The sequence below is a fragment of the Saccopteryx bilineata genome, chromosome 1 (assembly GCF_036850765.1).
Source record: "Saccopteryx bilineata isolate mSacBil1 chromosome 1, mSacBil1_pri_phased_curated, whole genome shotgun sequence".
NCBI lineage: Eukaryota > Metazoa > Chordata > Mammalia > Chiroptera > Emballonuridae > Saccopteryx > Saccopteryx bilineata.
In genome coordinates, this window is record NC_089490.1 from 326,454,153 (window position 1) to 326,477,633 (window position 23,481).

The 23,481-nt window shown below is 40.9% G+C and overlaps 1 protein-coding gene across 1 annotated transcript; it reads right to left on the minus strand.

Annotated features, from left to right (window-relative positions):
* Positions 1-419: 419 nt before the first annotated feature.
* Positions 420-23,094, minus strand: MED17 (mediator complex subunit 17). Its single transcript, XM_066248386.1, has 12 exons — positions 22,663-23,094; positions 19,497-19,663; positions 16,555-16,774; positions 15,646-15,782; positions 15,466-15,550; positions 14,967-15,119; positions 13,605-13,735; positions 12,376-12,560; positions 8,577-8,714; positions 4,101-4,218; positions 2,331-2,490; positions 420-969 (listed from the first exon to the last, which is right to left on the minus strand). Exons 1-12 carry the CDS (start codon positions 22,910-22,912, stop codon positions 758-760), a joined length of 1,956 nt encoding a protein of 651 aa, XP_066104483.1. The 5' UTR covers positions 22,913-23,094; the 3' UTR covers positions 420-757.
* Positions 23,095-23,481: the final 387 nt, after the last annotated feature.

Genomic DNA, 23,481 nt, shown 5'->3' on the forward strand with positions numbered 1-23,481 from the left:
GAGGGACAGACAGGGCGAGGGAGGAGCATGCACTGCCACAGGGGAGCAAGGCTGTTCCAGTGGAAGGACAGACCAAAAAGGGATCCGAGTAAGCCCTAAAGATACAATCTGCCTTTTTCAGCTGGTGCTGAGACAGTTCTCATGGTACTTGTTTAGGTGAGGCCCACACACGCATGAAAGAGAAACTGGAGAAAGAGGTCCTTTAGACAATAGCTGCTGGCAGGGAAGGGAGGATAGCTCCTTCAGCTGGCGTGTGCTTTGTTATGCTTCAGGGAAAGGGTCTGTCTAGCAAATTCCTGTGTGAAACCTGGGTCATAAGAGTGTTTACATATTCTTGAGCAATCTTTCTTTTAACAAACTGTGCACTGAGACAAGCTGATTAAAGACACAATTCATTTAGGTTGTTAAGAAAAAATATCTTTAACCATGTGTTTTATTTGATGTCGACATCAAAGGCATATTTTAAAAAGCAAATTCAAACCCATAAGTAATATTTCAAGTTAACTGCATAAAGTGTTATTTTACATTTCCCCAAACTGTATACCCTATAACTGTGCATAATTCTGCAAAGGACTTGTCACTTATAAAGTGAAGGTTCCAAAATACTAGGTAAATGTTTGCTAATTAAATGTTGTTTTTTTAAATCCTTCTTTGGAAGATTTCTCTTCCTTTTGCTTACATTTGTTCTGCAAACACCTCAACCCAAAGTTTCTGGAAACTTCCCTGGAAAAACAATCTGGAAACTTCTGGAAAAAAGTCACAGTAGACAAGGGCTAAGTGCAGACATAAGCAGCTCCATTTTATAAACAAAGTTTCGACCTTCCATTTTGTTCCACTGGACTTCTTTGAATGGTCCACGAATATGATTCCATTTGCTATCTTGTAAAACATCACTTTTTGGGAGGTCTTTACACTGGTTACGTGGAAACTGAACCATAATCTTGCTGCCGCTCTCAGGGCCATTGCGAACTGTGGAGCATAACCAAAATACCAACACGTTATTTTTCCAAAACAGAAAACAACAAAGGTAGGTAACACAGCTTCATTCTACCAGATTACAAAGACCTTGTTCCAAACTTGAAAGTTCTGTTTAAAAGTGCTTTTCAGCCTGACTGGTGATGGCAGTGTATAGAGCACCGACCTAGGACGCTGAGGTCCCAGGTTCGAAACCCCAAGCTTGCCAGCTTTAGCACAAGATCACTGGCTTGAGCGAGGGATCATCAACATAATCCCATGGCGCTGGCCTGAGTAAGGGGTCACTGGCTTGGCTTGAGCCCTAGACCCTGGTCAACGCACATATGAGAAGCAATCAATGAACAACTAAAGCGATGCAACTATGAATTGATGCTTCTCATCTCTCTCCCTTCCTGTCTCTGTCTCTCTTTTGCTAAAAAAAAAAGTGCTTTTCAGTCTTAATGTGCTAAAAAACAATGTACTAATTTATATAGAGTAGGCTGGTATAAATTCATGAGTTACTATTGTACTATAAAAATGCCGCAAGATGAACTTTGATTTAGGAAAGTCAAATGTCCTGTATATTTTCAGAAAATCACCAACTGATCTTAGAACTTTACTTAATAATCCAATCATTCAGTGAGTTGATTAATATGCACATAATATACAATGAAACTCAAATGTTAGAATCAGGGCAGGGAGTGATGAAAGAGATATTATTCTGAATTAAGAACTTTAGATTTTAAGGAGGCTTTAACTATATATTACTCAGGGAAGAAGAACAGCGTGTTTTGAAATTCTTGTTAATAAATATCTAGCAATACCAAGCTTGCAGATTCACAGCTATGATCCTGTGGGGAAAAATTTCTAATTCCTCTCTCCTTCACATAGACCCAGGATTAGAAAGGATTGCTTTAAAACCGTAAGAATTTCAAATATAATTTTCAACCAGATATATGTGTAAGTGTCTATTAAAGTGCCTGACTCGTGGTAGGTGCTTAATAAAACCTCTCTTCCTCTCTGACCCATCCCCTTACCATCCTTCCGGGCAGATATCATTCCTCCCAAATTTGCAGCAGTACATTTTGAAAAGCTCTTATATATACATTCAAGGTTTTAAGCTGCAGATGTAACAATGTTGATGGCAGCCATCAGATGCCCTTGTAGGAAAGTGTGTTGCAAGCAAACATTTTCTATAACTACTAGAAAGAAAATAACCTGTTGCTCTGAATAATAGCTACGATCAGATAAATGTTCAGCACAATTACTACATGAACTCATTACAGAGATAAATTACTCTTAGTACATTTAACTATTAAAGCTAATTGAAGGCCAAACTCCCAAAAGTTTCTTCTTATTCAAAAAAGTTCAAGTACCTGAAATAGCATAGTCACCACTCGGGGAGGCCACTGTTATAGCAGAGGCATTACCAATGCTCTCAATAGGCCCAAGTCCCACATGATTACTGAAACTCAGTACCTGCCAGCCCATCACCTTGGCTAGCTGCTGAACGGCATGCACCTGATGCTGTGACATCTGTGAATGAAAAAGGAAACTTGATTGACAACCAGCATGAATATGTACTTTTCAGTGACCTGACATTATGATTATAAACTTTTGGTGGGGTTTTCACTGCCTAGGACAGTGTGTGACCTAGCCTCCTCTGTGTGACCACTGGGGGGAGGGAGCAGCACCCCACCTTCCACTGCTCAACTAGCCTGACACTCACTTTCCTTCTCTACTGGAGGCTTGAGTACAGGCACATGACCAACCAGAGACAGCCATCTGGATCACTAAATGTGGAGCAACATTCAAAGTAGCTGAGCTTGCCAAGTATCTTCCACTTACCCTTCAAATCCACTCTCCACCCTACTCTGCCCTGGGAGCCTGGCCTGTATGGTTACACGAACAGCTTTTTATGTCCTCTGGTTTCAGGTTGGGTTCAAATAATGGGAGCCACCCTGGTAATGAGAGCGGCAGGATGGCAAGGACGAGTGTGTAGTCAGGGTACTTACTCTCCTGGTACCTTCCCTGTGGGTTTGTCGAGGCTAGTTGTATTTGGTGAAAAAAGGCTGCTGGTCTTCTCAAGGTGGTCTGTTTGCCCTGACTGTCCCCTTTAGGGTTCCTATTACCTTCCCACCTCTACCCCTTTGGCTTTGCTGGCCTGGGTGCATGATTACTATTAGCAGCAGGTTACCACACCGTCCCTGATAGTTCTGCCATATCCCCACTTTTCTAAATAGATCTTTAGTAAACACAGCCTCCTAAGTGTGCCACGTTTCCTGTTAAGACCTGACTGAGACGCAGAGGCAACTTAGAGTTCAACCTGCCTCCAGCCGTGAAGGCAGCAGCGGCACTGCCCTGGCAGCTGGGGTCTCACCGTCTAGCTTTCCTCGAGCCCTATCCGCTTGCACACCTTGCTCTCTAGACTTCCCAATGATTCTGGGATCTACCCAGTAGCCTTTCAGTGTATTTCTGTGTGTGTTGCTTAAGCTGGCTAAAGCCATCTTAGATGTAATCATCCAAGAGCTGCCACACCTCAGAAACGCAATTTACTTGGCACTAAAGAAGAAAGTCAGTGTAAAATATTATTGCTTCAAGGATGGAGAGCATCAGTAATTTTTGGAAGTTTATGTGAAAACATAGTATCTTAACATTAGCATCTCAAAACCTACCCTTTCTCCCATAGATCAGTATTTCACTGGACCATCACTACTCCATGAAGGTAAGAAAAATGTTGTTACTTTATACTTGTTGAAAGAAAAGTCTAGAAATTTGTCCAGTGTCACAGGAGTATGGCACTTTCCATACTGCCCTTAATATGGGGGACTCTTCCATACAGCTTACGATGAATATATTCCATCCCATAGTATGGATAATGGTCACTACTGTTTTGATCTAATCTTGTTTTCTCTGGTGTTCTTGGGTTAACACTACACTACCATGTAGACCTGGAGTGGCTGTAAACCTTACATGAGAAATAGAAAGTTTAATAGTTTCAGAACTAATCCTTTATCTTAAACACAGATTAAGTGGAAACAGATCTAGAACAGTTTAGCAACACTGTCAACTAAACAACAGACTGTAAGACAGATATACCCTATGGTTATGAGAGGAAGGGGCTTGAGCCTTGTCTGCAACTGTACCTGAGAGAGAAGGAAATCCTGCAGCTCTTGCTCCTGATGAGACAGGATAATTACTCTTCCATCTCTATGTACAACTCGAATCTGCTCCACTCCAATATTCAACTGCAACTGAATGGACCTTTATAGACACATATACTAAAAGTCAGAAATGCTCCAAATTACCTGAGAAATGCCACAGACATTAAGCCTTAACATTTAAGAAAAAGAAAATAACAGACATTTCTGATAACTTACACCAGCACCCATGGGGTGGGGGTTTTCTTAGGTTCAGCTAAACCATCAGTCGTACCAGACCACCAGGGGCCACACTGTGCACCTGTCGACTCAGAAGGACACAGGAGAGGGACCAGAGTTTCCCCCGTGACCAAGGTTAGCTGCTTCTCTTCTGCAGCCGTCCTTGCAGCAGGGCATGAAGCTGTCAACACACCTTGCTGAACGAGATGAGGTCCACACTGGGTACGTGTAGCACCTGCTCTGACTTAGAAACCTCATTCCCACACTCTCTCGTAATAAATCCACAGGCTTGGTTTCAAGGGTCCTCACAAGAGATAGCACCCAGTTTTTTTGTGTGTTTTTTTGTATTTTTCTGAAGTTGGAAACGAGGAGGCAGTCAGACAGACTCCCACATGCGCCCGACCGGGATCCACCCGGCATGCCCACCAGGGGGCGATGCTCTGCCCATCAGGGGTGCTGCTCTGTTGCATCCAGAGCCATTCTAGCGCCTGAGGCAGAGGCCACAGAGCCATTCTCAGTGCCCGAGCCAACTTTGCTCCAATGGAGCCTTGGCTGCAGGAGGGGGAGAGAGAGACAGAGAAGAAGGAGAGGGGGAGGGGTGGAGAAGCAGATGGACGCCTCGCCTGTGTGCCCTGGCCAGGAATCGAACTCGGGACTCCTGCACACCAGGCCGATGCTCTACCACTGAGCCAACTGGCCAGGGCCATCACCCAGTTTTAGAGGTTGCCCCATCCACAGACATCCAAACGCATTAAGTCAGTATTTGTAATTCCTCTTAGTCCAGATTCATTTTGTTAATTTGAGATTATTTTTGCCATAAGCTATGTTATCTAGTAACACAAACGGCATCTTTCCTTATCAGGTCACCAGGGGACTAGAGCTAGGGAGTTAACCAAAGGTCAAACTCTCACACAGAAAGCAAAAAATGGTTCTGTTAACTTCACCTTCTGAAATAACCAGCACACAAGCCTGATTATGGATACTTCATTTGGCTTAGGTCAAATAAAGAAACTCATAAAAAAGAAACAATGAATGACATGCAGATCATCACACTTTGCTAAACCATAGTACAAATTTTTAGCATATGACATATACAGGAAACCAAAAACTGCAAAGTAAAATAACCTGGATAGATGGACAAATGTAGAAAAAGTGGCACTATGTACTTCCACATTTGATAGTGCCTGTTTTCTAACTTTATTTTATAGTAAATATTTAGGAATAAAACATTTTGGCAATTATCTACATAAAATTGTAATTTTTATTAATTAAAATTTCTCAAATTTCTTTCAAAGAAAAACAAAATTTAGAAGGCTTAAAGAAGTCTTATAATTTAACCAAAGTTTTTAATTTCTTTTTTTCTAAATAAGGGCATAGGGGAAGAGAAATTCCTTTTTATTTTTTCATTTATTAATTTTAGAAAGACAGAAACATAGATCTGTTTTTTTATATGCCCTGACCGGGGATTGAACCAGCAACCTCTGTGCCGCAGGACGACACTCTAACCAACTGAGCCATCTGGCCAGGGCGAGGGAAGAGAAATTCTTATCACTATTGGTAGGAGCATACTTGTGGCTACAACTGTGAAAAGCAATTTGGTAACTATAATCAAAAAAATTTTTTTTAAAGATTTTATTTATTCATTTTTAGAGAGAGAAGAGAGAGAGAGAGGAGGGAGAAGCAGGAAGCATCAACTCCCATATGTGCCTTGACCGGGCAAGCCCAGGGTATCGAACCAGTAACCTCAGCGTTCCAGGTCAATGCTCTATCCACTGTGCCACCACAGGTCAGGCTATAATCAAAATTTTAAATGTCTCATCTTTTGACCCAGCAACTACAGTTGTAGGACTTCATCCTATAGACGTACTTGGACAGTTACAAATTCTTTTGCTGGCATCCAACTAAAATGTTTTCAATAGTAGGCTGATTAAAAGTCTTGGTACATACAATGGAACACAAGAAAGCTATAAAAAAGAATAAAATAGGTCTGTATGTGCCAATAAGGAATATTATCAAGATTATACTACCAAGCAAACAAAGCACACTGATTTGTCATGACTGCTATTGGGATGATGGAAGAGAAACAGTATTAAGGTGACCAATCGTCCTCCTTTAGAAAGGACAGTCCTTCTTTTGTAAGTTCCGTCCTCTCTCCATAAGTGTCCTCCTACATGTCCTCCTTTTTGATACTGGAAGACTCATCTGTAAATGTCCGTATACGATTGAGGCAGAGTCAATCCATTGCGTGTGGTGCAATATATTTATATCTAAATAAGTACTTTTTTCTTGCAATTATTATGAAAAATTAATAGGCATGTAAGCATAATTACAATATAAAATACTACAAATGTTTTTATTATGCATTTATCATATTATAGTGTATTATTGTTGCAATGAATAAAAGGTTTCTTTTATTTACAATATTGTTTTCTTCAATTTATTTCTGTCCTCCTCATTGTAAAAAAGTTGGTCACCTAACAGTATACTGTTTCCTTCTACTCCCCCCTCCTGAGTCTGTCAAGGCTGCATTATCACCTGACTAGGCAGTGGCGCAGTGGATAGAGCGTCGAACTGGGATGTAGAGGACACAGGTTCAAGACCCCGAGGTCGCCAGCTTGAGCACGGGCTCATCTGGTTGGGCAAAAGCTCACCAGCTTGGACCCAAGGTCGCTGGCTCGAGCAAGGGGTTACTCAGACTATTGAAGGCCCACGGTCAAGGCACATATGAAAAAGCAATCAATGAATTACTAAGATCTCACAACGAAAAACCGATGATTGATGCTTCTCATCTCTCTCCGTTCCTGTCTGTCTGTCCCTGTCTATTCCTCTCTCTCTCTGTCCCTGTAAAAAAAAAAAAAAAGGCTGCATTATCACCAACCATCCTTACAGATGTTCACTGAGTCCTGTAACCATAATCCCACAGCTGTTTTAGATGTAAATGATTCAATACTTATTTTTCTCTTTTCCTCTCCCCTTTGTGATCATGCTCTCTCTTAACTTTTTATTACAGAAAATTTTAAACACAAAAGTAGACTATAATAAAAGCCAATGACCCCATAACCCAAAAAAATGCATGCCACAGTTGTTTCATTTATATTTAACACCTACTCTCCCATCCCCCACCCCAAGATTATTCCATCATTTCTTTGTAGGGAAGAGAGCCATCTTAACTCCACCATCTTTTCCTACAAGTTTCAAGACTTATTTCTTCCATTGTGTACTCTTTTATTGTATTTGATCTTTTAAATCATACTCATCTACTAGTTTTCATTTTTTAAAAAAAGGTAAATTAGGCCCTGGCCGGTTGGCTCAGTGGTAGTGTCGACCTGGCGTGCAGGAGTCCTGGGTTCGATTCCCGGCCAGGGCACACAGGAGAGGTGCCCATCTGCTTCTCCACCCCTCCCCCTCTCTTTCCTCTCTGTCTCTCTCTTCCCCTCCCGCAGCCAAGACTCCACTGGAGCAAAGTTGGCCCGGGAGCTGGGGATGGCTCTGTGGCCTCTGCCTTAGGCGCTAGAATGGCTCTGGATGCAACAGAGCAATGCCCCAGATGGGCAGAGCATGGCCCCCTGGTGGGCATGCTGGGTGGATCCCGGTTGGGCACATGCGGGAGTCTGTCTGACTGCCTCTCTGTTTCCAACTTCAGAAAAATACAAAATAAATAAATAAATTAATTAAGGCCCTGGCCAGGTAGCTCAGTTGTTTAGAACGTCATCCTGATATGCTAATCTAATGTTATAGGATCCCCAGTCAGGGCACATACAAAAATCACCCAATGAATGTATAAATAAGTGGAACAACACATTGATGTTTCTCTCTTTCCCTTTCTCTCTCTAAAATCAATACATAAAGTGTTTTAAAACAGAGTAAATTAAAACCTTCATATTAAAAAATAGCGCTATAAATTGTATTCTACTCGTCTACTCCTGACGGTGGTGACTGTTTTGAGGTGGGTTTTGCTCACGAACAGACCACTGTGGCTAGATAGATTTAATGAAGTTTGGCAACTTTCTGCTCAATGCTAAGATTCATTTTTACCACAGCCCAAACATCTAACATTTACCTGATAGAGACTACTTTGGACATTTTTACCTCTCATCCTTACACTCTACGGTTGATAGGATATGCTGAAATGTTATGCCACTCTAGCAAATAAAACCCAAAATCATGATATCACTCAGCAGACATCAACACATAAAAAAGCAACTTAACTTACTAAATGAATAATTTATTTTTGATACTTACTTGCATATTTGTTCATAACCTTGTGATGTAATTAAAACTTTCACACTAGACTCATAAACATCATTAATATTAGACCAATGAGCCTGTATCTGAGGATCCTCAATGCGGCTTGCTAAGCTGTCAATGGTTGCAGCAGTTCTTTAACAGAAAAGAAGAAAAAAATGTTTAAAAAGCCACCATAGAAAACTGTTAAGTTATAAATCACTTATCAATTTTATAAAGATTTGAAAACCAGATGACTACTTTTTAAAACAGCACCACTGGGAACGCGAAGCCGGACAGCAGTCAGCTGTGGCTGTGGGCCGCCGCACGTCACCTGAAAGCTGCGCTTGGCTTCCCTACGACACTCACGCCCAGTCCTTTCCCCTCCATTTGGTCTCTTCCCCTCAGGAAATAATATCAGAGCACGAGAAGGATACTTTTAGGGTGCTAGCCTCAGCTCTAAAAAGAATATAATCATTCATAAATATCAACACTTGATCCCTAGTAATAAATTATTTGGGACACACTCACACTGTAATGGAATTGTAACTATTTTCAGGAGAAGCTAGAAAGACAATTTGCACAATTAAAACCTTCTACTGCAGGATGGAGAAACATAAGAATGAATGAGAACTAAGATTTATCAAGTGCTAATTATACACCAATATTGTAATAAATGCTTTCATGAATTACCTAACTTAGTCTTTTTGTTGTTGTTGTTGTTTACAGGGACGGAGAGAGAGTGTCAGAGAGAGGGATAGATAGGGACAGACAGACAGGAACGGAGAGAGATGAGAAGCATTAATCATTAGTTTTTCGTTGCGACAACTTAGTTGTTCATTGATTGCTTTCTCATATGTGCCTTGACCGCGGGCCTTCAGCAGACCGAGTAGCTCTTTGCTCAAGCCAGCAACCTTGGGTCCAAGCTGGTGAGCTTTTTTGCTCAAGCCAGATGAGCCCGTGCTCAAGCTGGTGACCTTGGGGTCTCAAACCTGGATCCTCTGCATCCCAGTCCGATGCTCTATCCACTGCGCCACCGCCTGGTCAGGCCTAACTTAGTCTTAACTAAGAACCTTGTGAAGTAGGTAGGACTATTACTAGCTCCATTTTTCAGAAGACAATAGAGCAGTGTAGCTATGTTAAGTAATCTGGCCACAGTGACAGACTGCAAGCCAGGGTACATACAACACCTGGCGTCTAACTCCAGAGCCAGTGATCTTTCCTTTATAGCTTATACCAGGGGTCCCCAAACTTTTTACACAGGGGGCCAGCTCACTGTCCCTCAAACCGTTGGAGGGCTAGACTATAAAAAAAACTATGAACAAATCCCTATGCACACTGCACATATCTTATTTTAAAGTAAAAAAACAAAACAGGAACAAATGCAATATTGAAAATAAAGAACAAGTAAATTTAAATCAACAAACTGACCAGTATTTCAATGGAAACTATGGGCCTGCTTTTGGCTAATGAGATGGTCAATGTGCTCCTCTCACTGACCACTAATGAAAGAGGTGCCCCTTCCGGAAGTGCGGCGGGGGCGGATAAATGGCCTCAGAGGCCACAGTTTGGGGACCCCTGGCTTATACACACTAACCAACAGACACTGCCTAGAACCAGACCGTAAGTCACGTACACTAACCAGTTTCTAAAGACCTGACTCCAGCACTCGACTGGAAAGAGAAGGGAGCAGGAGGAAGTGCGAACCGCCGCGGAGGACGGGCTCTTACACAAACCGGCTTGGGCTTTGCTTTCACGGCTTCTGCTCCAGTGCTGCTTTCTTTCAGTACACTCTTAACTGTCTCTTCCTTTTCTATGATATGTTTCCTTGTCAGTGCTTCAAAAATTCACACAGCAGGTAAATATCTAAGTGAGGTGTTCATCTCAGCATTATATGTAACAGCAAACTGAAAATTAAAAACATACAGCCTGACTGGTGCTGGCGCAGCAGCGGTGCAGTGAATAGAGCACTGACCCAGGATACTGAGGTCCCGTTTGAAAACAAAGTAGCTAGCTTGAGCATGGGGTCATCTGGCTTCTGCACAGAATCCCCAACATGAGTCCAAGGTCACTGGCTTGAGCAAGGGGTCACTGGCTCAGCTGGAGCCCCCGGTCAAGGCACATACGAGAAAGCAATCAATGAACAACTAAAGTGCCACAACTACAAGTTGATGCATCTCATGTCTTAGCAACTAAGAAATGGTAAAAAAAAACACAAAAAACCCCAGAAAATATTCACATAATGAGATATATTACAACATCTTTGAAGGCAGGGTATAAGATTTTACAATTCCAGATTTAAGATACACAAACCCTGACACATATACAGGGATGAACAAAAGTATGTTTATAGTTGTGAGTATGCAAAAGCTTATTCCTGTATTATTTATTAATTATTGTATTATTTTCCATGCAAACAATTGTAAACCTACTTTGTCCCACCTTTATATCAAAATATCTGCCATATTAATAGATCTTTATAGTATTATACAGATGGGGTGGGCACAGTGGAAGATTGTTTCTATACTTAGGGAAAAGTAACATTAAGCTTTGCTGCTTCCAAGACTATAACTACTTCTCTGAAATGTATAATGGTTCTGAAGATAACTATTTCCATGCCCCTTACTTATTTCAGGGAACATTTAACTTTATGGCCAATCTGAAATCTGCAAGATTAAAAATATAAATCAAATTAACAGCTTTCATTATTGAAATGTACAAATGAAAAAGTAACAGTAACCTACCATGTAATCTTTTATTTGTAAGGAACTTCTGTTTACATTATTTAATTTGATCCTAAGACCAGACTCCTATCCTTCCAGAGGAGTAGAATGATGGCCGTGGGTAGTAACTTGCCCAAAGTTTCTAACAAATGGGTAAACTCTGGCTTACAAATCTTTTCCCCTAAATTCCTTACTCCTTTCACTGCATCACGCTGCCTTCTCTACCATGTCTTCCTAATTTATTTTACTGAGTGGAAGGACCTAAGTTTCCATTCTAAGACTACAAACTAATACGCTGATAAAACCATGACTGTACTAACAGGGAAAAAACCAATAATCAAAAATAACAAAATATCACCCATATAACAATAGTATGCACACACCCAAAATTCTGAATATTATCAAGGCAATTACAAATAAAGCAAAAATAGACCTCTTCATTAACTAGCAATAACAACATAGAAGAGCAGTTTTTAGCATTTGAAAAAGGTGCATTTAGGTCCAATCATGCCAAATCATTTGTATGGAAAAAAGAAAATAAGCTTTGGAGTTCACAGACCTGGGCATAAATGCTGACGTTGCTACTTTTTAGCTGTGTAACCTTGAGAAAGTTGCACAATGTCTCTAAGCCTCAAATGTCTCATCAGTAAGAATGGGTTAACACTATCTACCCTCAGAGAACAAGGCTTAAATTAAGTCAACATATGGAAAAGGGCTTTCCAAAGTCCTAAAATGTGACACAATTAAAAAATAGAGAAAGCTTCAAAAAACTATTTAAATCAGTTCAGGAATAAGTATCTCCTGGACACTGGAGACAGTATGTGTTTGAAGGCACATGCTTCGTCAACGTCTCACACTTTTAGAGCCACGTTAGAAATCATATATGAAGTTCACGGCTGCGGGTCTGAGCCCCCAAACCAGACAGGACCGCTTATGGTGATAAACTCCCGCACTGCAGCCACCTTCCTATCCCTGGAAAACAGGTGCAAGCCTGCCCAAAATAACACGTGAGATAACTAATGAAGAAAAACAAGGCTGCAGTTTCAAAAACAAAACAAAACCCACAAAAAAGCAGAAACTTTGTTCATCCTTACCTACTTCTCAGAAAAATGTGCTTTGCTTGTTTAATTATTTTTTCCAACAGCCCTTCGCTGGACTGTAATGAATTAATTTCGTTTTTATCAAAAGCTTGCGGACCAGAAAGTCTCATTCTCTTGTGGCCAAAAGGTGCACTTGCTGGATGAGGCATCATGATGGAACTCAGGGTCTGTTTATGAAACTGTAACAAGAACAGGTGTTATAAATGACCACCCAAGTATGAAGCACTCCACAGTGCTCAGAGAGCAGCTCGCCTTTTGGAAACACGGAAGCAATGGACCTGAACCACATATAAAGGCAGACTTGGCACACAAATAAATGCTAAGACCTCCCGTGCTCGGCAAACCGCAGCTCACGAGCCACATGCGGCTCTTTGGCCCCTTGAGTGTGGCTCTTCCACAAAATACCACTTGCAGGCGCTACCTCGATAAGGAATGTACCTGCCTATATAGTTTAAGTTTAAAAACTTTGGCTCTCAAAAGAAATTTCAATCGTTGTACTGTTGATATTTGGCTCTATTGACTAATGAGTTTGCCGACCACTGTGTTAGGCTATGCATAATGTGAGTTTGTAAAGAGCAAGATTCTTCTCAAGTTGTTATTTTTCTTTTAGAAGTTTTAAAGTACACAACCAAATTCTCTTCAATAAGTCTCAATGACAGAACACATATAGTGAGATATCTCACTATACCCTAGATTAGAGGTTCTCAAACCTGGCTGCCTAACAGAACCCAGAGGACCTTGAAAATACCGATTCTTACACCATCACAAACAACTGAACCAGATCTGGGGATGAGGTAGGGGAGGTGGGAATATCTACTTCTATGAAAAGTCTCTCGGGACTCCTGAAATTAGCCTAAACTGTGAACCAGCACTCTAGAAACAGTTCTAGATGACCTGTAAGTAGAATAAGTCCTAAAGTAACAGAACTCTGGCGAGACATTTTCCTTGACCACCCAATCAGAATCGCTCTTTCCTCTGCACCTTTTAGCATGTGTTTCTTTTACCTCTCTATAAAACCTATAGTATCTTTCTACCACTAGATGCTAATCTAGGGAAGAAAGACTGTATTTTGATGACCGCTGCATTCCCCAAGTATACAGCAAAGATCTTTCACATCACAGGTAGTGAATGCCATTGTTCGAAGAACCGTGATTACAGCTTGTCTGTATTCACTGCCCAGGATATGCTTACCACGATGCAGACAGCAATATTTACTTCCTTACCTCTCTAATCAGTAGATGCAAATTATGCTCTAGGACATAAAGGTGGTCCTCGGGACTTTGCTTTTCAGTAGCAGATTTTTGGGATTTCTTATCATTTGAGGAATGGCACAAAGAAATTGATAACTGCAAGCCTATTTATAAAAAAGAACAGATATAAATAACCTAAAATATGAAAAGGCACAACCTGTCTTTATAAAGTATAATCACAGCCCATTGTCAAAGACTGGTTCTAAACTTGAACAGGAAGCTTCGTGATTAACATTTTTACACCAAAATGACTATTCATGAATGCAGTAAGTCAGCCATGTGTTTTAACAATTCAGATTCTGTTGACCTACTGACCTTGAGCTGTGGCTAAAGAGAGGTGAACAGAAGCTATATATTAATTTGTTTATTCTTGCCTTTAAATAACAAAACCCAAAAAAATCCCCCAAACTTAAAAAAAAAACAAAACCCACAGAGTTGGTATCAGGTCTTACTAACTAGGAGATACTCTTCCCTGTTCCCATGAGAACCAGGATGAAAATTTTCATTCCTTAAACCTATTCCCTTGACAAGATCTAAGAAGATATTACTCGGAATTTATGTAAAAAACACGTGCACAGCTGACTACAAACTGATCTCCAGTGGAGGTCTAATGGCCCTTTTTTTTTTTTTTTTTTACAGAGACAGAGTCAGAGAGAGGGATAGATAGGGACAGACAGACAGGAACGGAGAGAGATGAGAAGCATCAATCATCACTTTTTTGTTGGGACACCTTAGTTGTTCATTGATTGCTTTCTCATATGTGCCTTGACCGCGGGCCTTCAGCAGACTGAGTAACCCCTTGCTTGAGCCAGCGACCTTGGGTCCAAGCTGGTGAGCTTTTGCTCAAACCAGATGAGCCCGCACTCAATCTGGCGACCTCGGGGTCTTGAACCAGGGTCCTCATCATCCCAGTCCGACGCTCTATCCACTGCGCCACCACCTGGTCAGGCGGTCTAATGGCTTTTAAAAAATATAATTAAAATCTAATTTCCACAAATATAGAAATATTATGTGTACTTAATTAATTAAGCATTTTCTAGTTGACATTTCATTTGGACAATTAGGCAGGATCCCTGAAAAATCTTCCACAAATGGTGTTAGCACAGACATCTCAAAGAAACTGTTATCGAAGAGAGCCTTGCTATTGCAAACTTTGAATACACATAGTTTAAAATCTGGAGCTCTACTACTTAGGACACAATTAGCAGTGATACAACACACTACACCTCTTTACTCTTATTGTTCCTTCCACACACCCAAATAGCTGCCCTTCTATCCTGTACTCCAAACCACAATATCCTATTTATAAATCTCAAAAGGGTTAGCTGCTCTTACTTGGAAAGGGCTGAGAGATAATCTGGTTTTTCACCACAATGTGTGGAATCTGGGATTTAATTTGAACAGCTTCCCGAGAGAGCTGTGCAAAAATTTCTTTACACAAGAGAACATTCTGTGCTGCTTCTAATTTTGTCTGCCAATGTGGGGAACCTGAAAGACAGAAGACACACAGATACATACATATTAATTATCTATTATACATTGAATAGCTTAAATGATGATGTGAATACAGAAAACAGAAGTTAAGAAAACATTTTATTATAGCATATCCTTTCCAAAATATAATTATTATTACTTCTTTTACACACACACAAACACTGGTAAATAAGTTCAATCTTTTTTAAAAAAAAGATTACTCACTAATGGTTAATTAAGTATAAATAGTACATTTCCAATTGTTCTTATTCCAAAACACCTCTTTTTCCTACCTATATTTATCTTTAGTTTATTTGTACATGTAAGCTCAGTTAAGACTGAGGATGAAACATAACTGTACCTGGTTTGGATTTGGGTAATGGTCGTCTGAAGAGGTTAACTGTGCCAAGATCGCCTATGTCCGGAGCCTGTTTCTGAATGGAAACCTATGCAACAAAAAACACACATACCCCAAAATGTTACCAAATTAGCTTCTGGGCTACTAATAACAAATAACTTGAAAAATACTCTTGACAAATACCTTGATATATGCAGAGCCCTCTAAATCACTAGGAATTTGAACATCAAGGGGACAGTAATCTTCAGGTATCTTCTTATCCAGATCAATATCTGTATTCTTTATTACTTCAAAAGTACCATGATGGGGAAAGAGAGATCCTAGTAGGGCATTAAAAATAGGAAAAGGAAAAGCAGTTAATACATTTAATATGTTATTAAATATATGATATTTCACACCATCATTGAATCCTAAAATAATTGTTGTTTTATAGCATGGGAAGATGGTAAGGATCTACAATTAGAAACAAATGTAATCAAATCCTTTTGTAATCATGGGTGACGGTCCCACAGGGACAAATTAGGTAAAGTACCTGCACAAAATTATTTGTTGGAGAGAATTTACAATTTCCACAGCCAGAAAGTAGTTTCTACTGCTTAGTAAAATGCAAAAATGTCTGTCATCTTGAATTCATCTTTGTAATGGGATTTTGCCTTCAGAATTTGCAATTTCCCAATTCACATCAATGCTGAGATACATAGGTCTTCCAATATTTGACTTAACCACCTCAACCTACGTTCCGTTAATTTCAGAATATTAATGGCTTGCTCCGGCAAATGAATCCTTTTAAAATATTGATCTACTATTATTATCTCAACAATTATAGCCCAGGCTTCTTGCTTTATCCCTTGGCATTCAAAACCTTTACCCCGTTGAGCTGTGAATCTACACTTTTACTGTGCAGTTCCTCTGAATACACTTCAGCAGCTTAAGGACGTTATCATAAACTCCTTGAGAAACCTGCTTTTACAGCACAACAACAAAGAATACATTCTAAGGAACAATATATTATAGAATACGAAACATTACAATCAACTCTGTATTTTTTTGACGAATTATAATTTAAAAGCAGTTTTTAACAATAATCTATACCTGCACTTCTGTAGCTGAGATCCCCAAGAATTTTATCTCCAACTTTTCTAAGTTTCCAGTGTTGCCTTAATCTCAAAAGCTCAGAGTTGAAGTCTCTTTGTAGCTTATTCTCTTGGTTTTCAGTAACTGATTTAGTCAGTCTTTCTGCCCCCTTCAGTAGGATTTGTGCTGCTCCAGCAAGCGACTTCTTTTTAGATATCAACTGCAGTGTCTGAGGATTCTATCAAAATCCAAAAGCATACTTCTGTATTATTTTTAAATGACTTTTAAAATTACGTATTTTTTCAATAACAGAGCTACTCAAGAGAAGATTACAAACTTAAAGCAAGAGAAGAGGGGGGAAAGTACACATAATAACGTTTTTAAAACTTTAATAACCTTAACCTATTTCTTTGGTCGACTCACATAAAGACTTTTATTAACGCTTTGAGTAGTACGAACGTTCATGTATGTCCTCGTGCCTCCTGACCGTCCCGAGTACGATCGATTTATTTTTAAAATGTGTAAGGCAACATTAAAAAAAGGCAGATATGTTCTTGTTTCCATAAATTGGTTATCAAACAAACATGATTTTAGGTTAATAAAACTGGAACTAGAACTAATTTCATTTTTTGAAAACAAACTCACTCCCGGGGGTCAGCGAGCATGAAAAAAACTCACTACTCAAAGGGTTAAAACAAAATCACCACCGTGGACTGTCAATCAAAACTGACCAGAGGCCCTGGCCGGTTAGCTCAGTGGTAGAGCGTCGGCCTGGCATGCGGGAGTCCCGGGTTCGATTCCTGGCCAGGGCACACAGGAGAAGCGCCCATCTGCTTCTCCACCCCTCCCCCTCTCCTTCCTCTCTGTCTCTCTCTTCCCCTCCCGCAGCCGAGGCTCCATTGGAGCAAAGTTGGCCCGGGCACTGAGGATGGCTCTGTGGCCTCTGCCTCAGGAGCTAGAATGGCTCTGATTGCAGCAGAGCGATGCCCCAGATGAGCAGAGCATTGCCCCCTGGTGGGCATGCCAGGTGGATCCTGGTCGAAGCGCATGCGGGAGTCTGTCTGACTGCCTCCCCGTTTCCAACTTCAGAAAAATACAAAACTGACCAGAGCATCAACTCTGCCTGGCCCACGTTAGGCTCCCTCCCCTCCTGTGCACTGACCCTCCCCACGTGCCACTCATGGGTGTACTCTTCTGTGGCACTCATTAAACTTCTGGTTAAGGTCTATAATTTCTACTGGAATATAACCTATATAATGGCTAAAACCCCTATAACCACAGACCATAGAATAATGAGCCTGGTTCATTATATTTGATTTAGTAAATAAATGAATGATTCCACTGAATAGAGCTATAAAGTTATCTTGTATTACAGCAAGCTACCTCAGTACCTTTCAAATGAACACTGAAACTATGCAGATTATTAAATGTACTTCACTGAATGCTAATTTTTGAAATACTGATGAGAAATCAAAAGCTCTGTGTTGTATACATGTAGACATAAATATCCATAGTCACTACCAATTTGTGTATCACATTAACCAGACATAGTTTAAAAAAAACTTTCCTTACTATCTAAGAGTCAAAATCATTAAGGTTCATAACAATGTCACAATAATCTTTTCATTATATTAGGGAACCCAATTCTAGGCTATTGAGGAGTTCAAGAAACTCCTGGAGACTCCTTTCTGGGAAAAGCCCAGAGGGGGATAAGGCAGTGGCTGTGAGGGCGGTGCTGGTGTCTCAGCTTGGCTCTCTAACTACTGGCTTTACAGCAATCTGAACACATCACTGATCTCCCTGTGCCTTAGTTTTCTCTCTGTAAAATGAAGGCGGCAGGTTTCATTATCTCTAAGAAGTCTTCCAGAGCAATGTCTCTGGATTCTAAAACTATTACCACATGAGTAATTATATTCACTTAATTTTGTTTACAAATGGGCTCTTACAACCATCACTTACTTCTTTTCCATGCCACTAACCTGGTCATGGTCCTGATGCTTATTTTCCTTAAAAACTTTCTCAGTTGGTCTCCCTGATGACAGTCTTCATTCACCAAGTCAACGTTTTGCAGCCTGCCTTTCACTTTCCAATGTTCAAAACTTGAATATACTCTTCCATTAGATCTCAGGAATTTTACCTCGATTTCAACAGCCTACAGAATTTGGCCTAATTTTTCTAACCAGGAGGGAAGGGGTTTAGAGGGGAAACTGAGACTTAGAAAATATTCAAGGTCATGGGGCTGGTGAAGGCAGAGGCAGGATTTGTACCCAGGTCAATCTGACTCCAAAGCCATTTTATAATCTCATTTTTGTATAATATATTAAAGACCAAGAATGCTGGCTGCTAAGAATTTGTTAAGATTTGGGAAACTTTAAAGTATTCTATTACTAATGAGACTTACATCTTCTGAGGGTCACAGACTTATTAATAAAACACTAGATAAAGAAGATACAGTTATGCCTTTGTTTTGAACCTGTTAGTTCTTTTTTGGGGTGTTTTTGTGTGTGTGTGTGTATGTGTGTGTGTGTGTGTGTGTGTGTGAGAGAGAGAGAGAGAGAGAGAGAGAAAGAGAGAAAGAGATAAGAGGCATTAACTCGTAGTTTGTGTCACTTTAGTTGTTCACTTATTGCTTCTCATACATGCCTTGACCAGGGCCAGTGACCCCTTGCTCAAGCCAGTGACCTTGGACTTTAAGCCAGCAACCATAGTTCATGCTGATGATGCCATGCTCAAGTCAGTGACCCCGCGCTCCAATCAGTGACCTCAGGGTTCCAATCCTGAGACTTCAGAGCCCCAGGTTGACGCTCTAGCCACTGGTTAGGCTGAACCAGTTAATTTTTAAATTTTCATCTTGACTTAATTTTGCATGAAAAGAAAAGGGAATGAGAGGCACACAGCCTAAATAATGATCCAGGGACTTAACAAAATGGTGCAATGATTCTGTTAAAGCCCACAGATACCTGTTTGGGGGGGAGTCCATCCTGAGAAACAGGATCTAGAGTCATAAACTTTTTATCCCTAACAATACTGAGAACATCGTAGAGAACACACATCTCCGTCAGGGCGCTTCTCAGATTGTTCCTCACTGAGTCCCAGGGCCAAAGGGAAGGCTGAAATTTTACCAACCCTAAAAAAGAGAAAGAAAAAAAAATACACGAATGTTAGTTACAATGAGTAGACAACAGAACTGCTCATTCAGAGGTTTTAAAGTTTTAAAAGAAAAATAAATTTTATTTCAAAATCGTATACTCTTATCCTACACCCTCCACCCTTTCTTGAATCTTTGTTAACATTTATATAAATATTAGCTTTCCTACAATGGCAACACAAATATGGTAGGTCAAATCTAACATTACAACATGGTAGCTAGGCATTCAAATATCTTTTTATATTTATGCAGGCCTTTTTAATAACTTCTAGCTTTTCTTTCAGTTTTTAAAATGTGAGTAAGTAATTATGGAGGAAGAAATTTCTAAAATACAGAAATATATAAATAACCTATAAATGGTAGCATTCAGAGAGTAAACACTATTAGTATCTTTTCCAAAGTCTTAATTATTTAAAAATATTTACTTTTGAAATTAAATTTTATGGCCCTGGTCAGTGGTGCAGTGGATACAGCGACTCCCTAGAGTGCTGGGGTCATTGATCCTGAGGTTGCTGGCTCAAACCTGAGGTCCCCAACTTGAACCCAGGGTCACTAGCTCGAGCCTCGGACAGGGCACATATGAGAGTAATCAATGGCACGGCTAAATGAAACGAGGTGATTCTTCTCTCTTTCTCTCAAAAATAAATTAATTAATTAAATTAAATTTTAACATACACTTACTATATAGAATCCTAAAATAGAGAGTTACAGTGTAAAAAGCGAGTTTCCTTTATTTCCCATTCCTAATTCTCTCCCCTCCTGAAAGGTAATCACTATTAATAGTGGGGAACCTCTCCATGTGTTTTTCTTCACATTTGCTTATTTCTATTACTTGCTTCTTCGCTCACTTAATATGTTTTAGAGACACTTCCATATCAGCACATAATAGTTCTACTTCATTCTTTTAACACAATGTGATATTCTGAAGTATGGCCATACAATAAATTTAACCATTTCAATTTACTGGAGATGTAGATTGGTTCCAACATGCTAGTAGTGGTAAACATCTTGAACACACATTTGCATACATGTATTTCTCTGTAGGTTAAATTTTAGCCATAACATTAGTGGGTCAAAAGAGAAGCACATTTAAAAATTTTGGACACGTGCTGAATTGCCTAATTGTTTTCCAAAAAGGCTATCAATTCACATTTCCAATCCTGGATGTTAACAATTTTTTTTTTTTTTTTTACAGAGACAGCGAGAGGGACAGATAGGGACAGGCAGACAGGAATGGAGAGAGATGAGAAGCATCAATCATCAGTTTTTCATTGTGAGACCTTAGTTGTTCATTGATTGCTTTCTCATATGTGCCTTGACCGTGGGGCTACAGCAGACTGAGTAACCCCTTACTCAAGCCAGCGACCGTGAGCTTTGCTCAAACCAGATAAGCCCGTGCTCAAACTGGCGACCTCGGAGTCTTGAACCTGGGTCCTCCACATCCCAGTCTGACGCTCTATCCACTACACCACCGCCTGGTCAGGCCTGAATGTTAACAATTTTTTAAATTTCTGTTAATCCTATGCATGAAAATAGTATCTAAATGATGTTTTAGTTTGCCTCTCCCTACTACTGAGATCTGAAGTCTTTCTGCTGTGGGCTGTTTATGTCTTTGGCCTGTTTTTCCAGTGAATTGCCTTTTTCTTTGCAGGTTGAAGGGACTCTGAATATGAGGGATATCAACCCCTTGTGTGTCATATATGTTGTAAATATATTTCCCAGTCTGTCCCTTATCTTTTTACTTGGTTTACAGTCTCTTTTTCCATTATTTAAAAATTTGATGTAGCCCTGGCTGGGTGGCTTAGTGGATAAAGCATTGTCCAGGAGCGCTGAGGTTGCAGAATCAATCCTAGCTCAGGGCACTTAGGAGAAGCAATCAATGAATGCACAGCTAAATGGAACAACCAAGTGGAACAGCGAGTTGATGGCTTTCTTTCTTTCTCTTTCTGCCCTCCCCTTCTCTCTCCCTCAAATCAATGGAAATTTTTTTTAAAAGGATGCTTTAAAAATTTTTATGTAATATATTTATCTTTTATAACTCGCATTTCCTATCTTGTTTAAAGGTTTCTCCTACTCTACATGTTATATAATTGTAACTTCCAATATTTTGTTTTATTCTCTTCATTTGCATTTCAAATCTTGTGAAAATAATTTTTGTGTGAGGCTATGAGATGGTACTTACCTTTGATTCCCAAAAGGACCCCCAATTGTCTTAAGACCACCGACTTGAAAGTCCATCCAAAATTTCCCAACATACAGGGTCTGTTGCTGTTGCCCATAACTAAATCCAGCATTGTGACTATTTTTTTTTATCCTTGACAATCAGGAGAACCCAAACACCACTCATACTTTTTCCACAATTCTCTAGACTCCCTCCTATCAGTTTTGTTTTCCAATTACTACACTGTATTCTGAATACTCTTTAAACAGAATCACCTGTCTACTTTTACATCTTTCAGTTGTCCTGATAAAAGACAAATGCTTACCCCGGCCTACTGGCTCTACAGGATTTGCCCCTGCCGACCTCTCAAACCTTATCCCCCACTCGGGTCAGTAGAGGCTTCTTTTCAGCAGGTGTTTCCATCAACATTCTCACGCACAGAGAAACAAAGCAACTCGCTCAAACTCTCATTGTTAAAAAGTGGCAGAGCCGCGATGTGACTACAGGGCCCTTCACCAGAGTGTGCCAAGTGACAAAATCTCTATGAAGAACGTATTTAAACACTTCACCAGTAACAGTATCTCAAACGCTCCATCTCAGGAAACCTGCAGAAAGATTACGGAATACTGCGTCAAGCAGTGAGTGCTCTAAATTGTCCAGCTATTAAAAAAAAAAGGCACAATTACTGCTCTGTGCGGTATTACTTTCAAAAAGACACACAGCATCGCAACTAGCACAGGGAAAGCACAGCGATATTTCCCGGGCGGGAACCGGGACCCCCGGTCCGGCGGATTCGAGCAGCTGCCACGGGCCTTACCTTCCTCGTCGTCCTGGTCCGCGCTGGCCCCGGCGCCCGCCCAGTCCTGCGCATCGCCCTCGGCCCCCGCCGCCTCCTCCTCCTCGGAGCCCGAACCCTGGCTGAAGTCAATGCGCTGGGCCAGACGCGCCAGGTTCTGGGACATGGACAGCGGCTGCAGGTACGTCTCGGTGCCATCCAGGCCCACCTCCTGGACCTGCTTCTCGCAGGCCGACTCGATGCTGATCCGCACAGCCCGCACCCCAGACATGCCGGCGGCGTGGGCAAGCGGCGGGACGACCGTCGCACGAGCCAAAAGCCGAGGTAGGATGCAGAAGCGCCTCCGCGCGCAGCCGGAAGCCCCACAACCGCGGCGCTCTGCCGCTCTCGGCAAACAGGGCGCAGTTCCCAAGCCAAACAAAGCTTAGGGCCCAGCTGCTGTCCCAGAATGCACTGCAGGACCCTCTCGCTCTGACTCCGGAACTAAGGCGCTCGGGGCTTCCCGGCGAGAACTTCCGGTGAGTCCCCGCCGAGCGTGGGGAACACGCCTCCTCCTGCAGGCTTGGACTGCTGTGGGAAGTTAGGGGTTCTGGGCGGGATAATGGAGAGAGGCTGGTCCCTGCTGTTCGTCGACATTTTCAGTGTTGCTTGTTTGGAAGTCATAAAGAAGAAATAGGAAAAACGAAATGAATTGGTCCCTGGATCTTAGCAATTAAGCTCCCTCTAGAAATGCTGAAATTTGAGGGCTTACACCTAAGTTAGAAAGATGTCTGAAGCGTTATAAAATAGGGCGTAGTCTGAGGAAAACAATTGTGCTTATTACAAAGTAAAATTATGCTT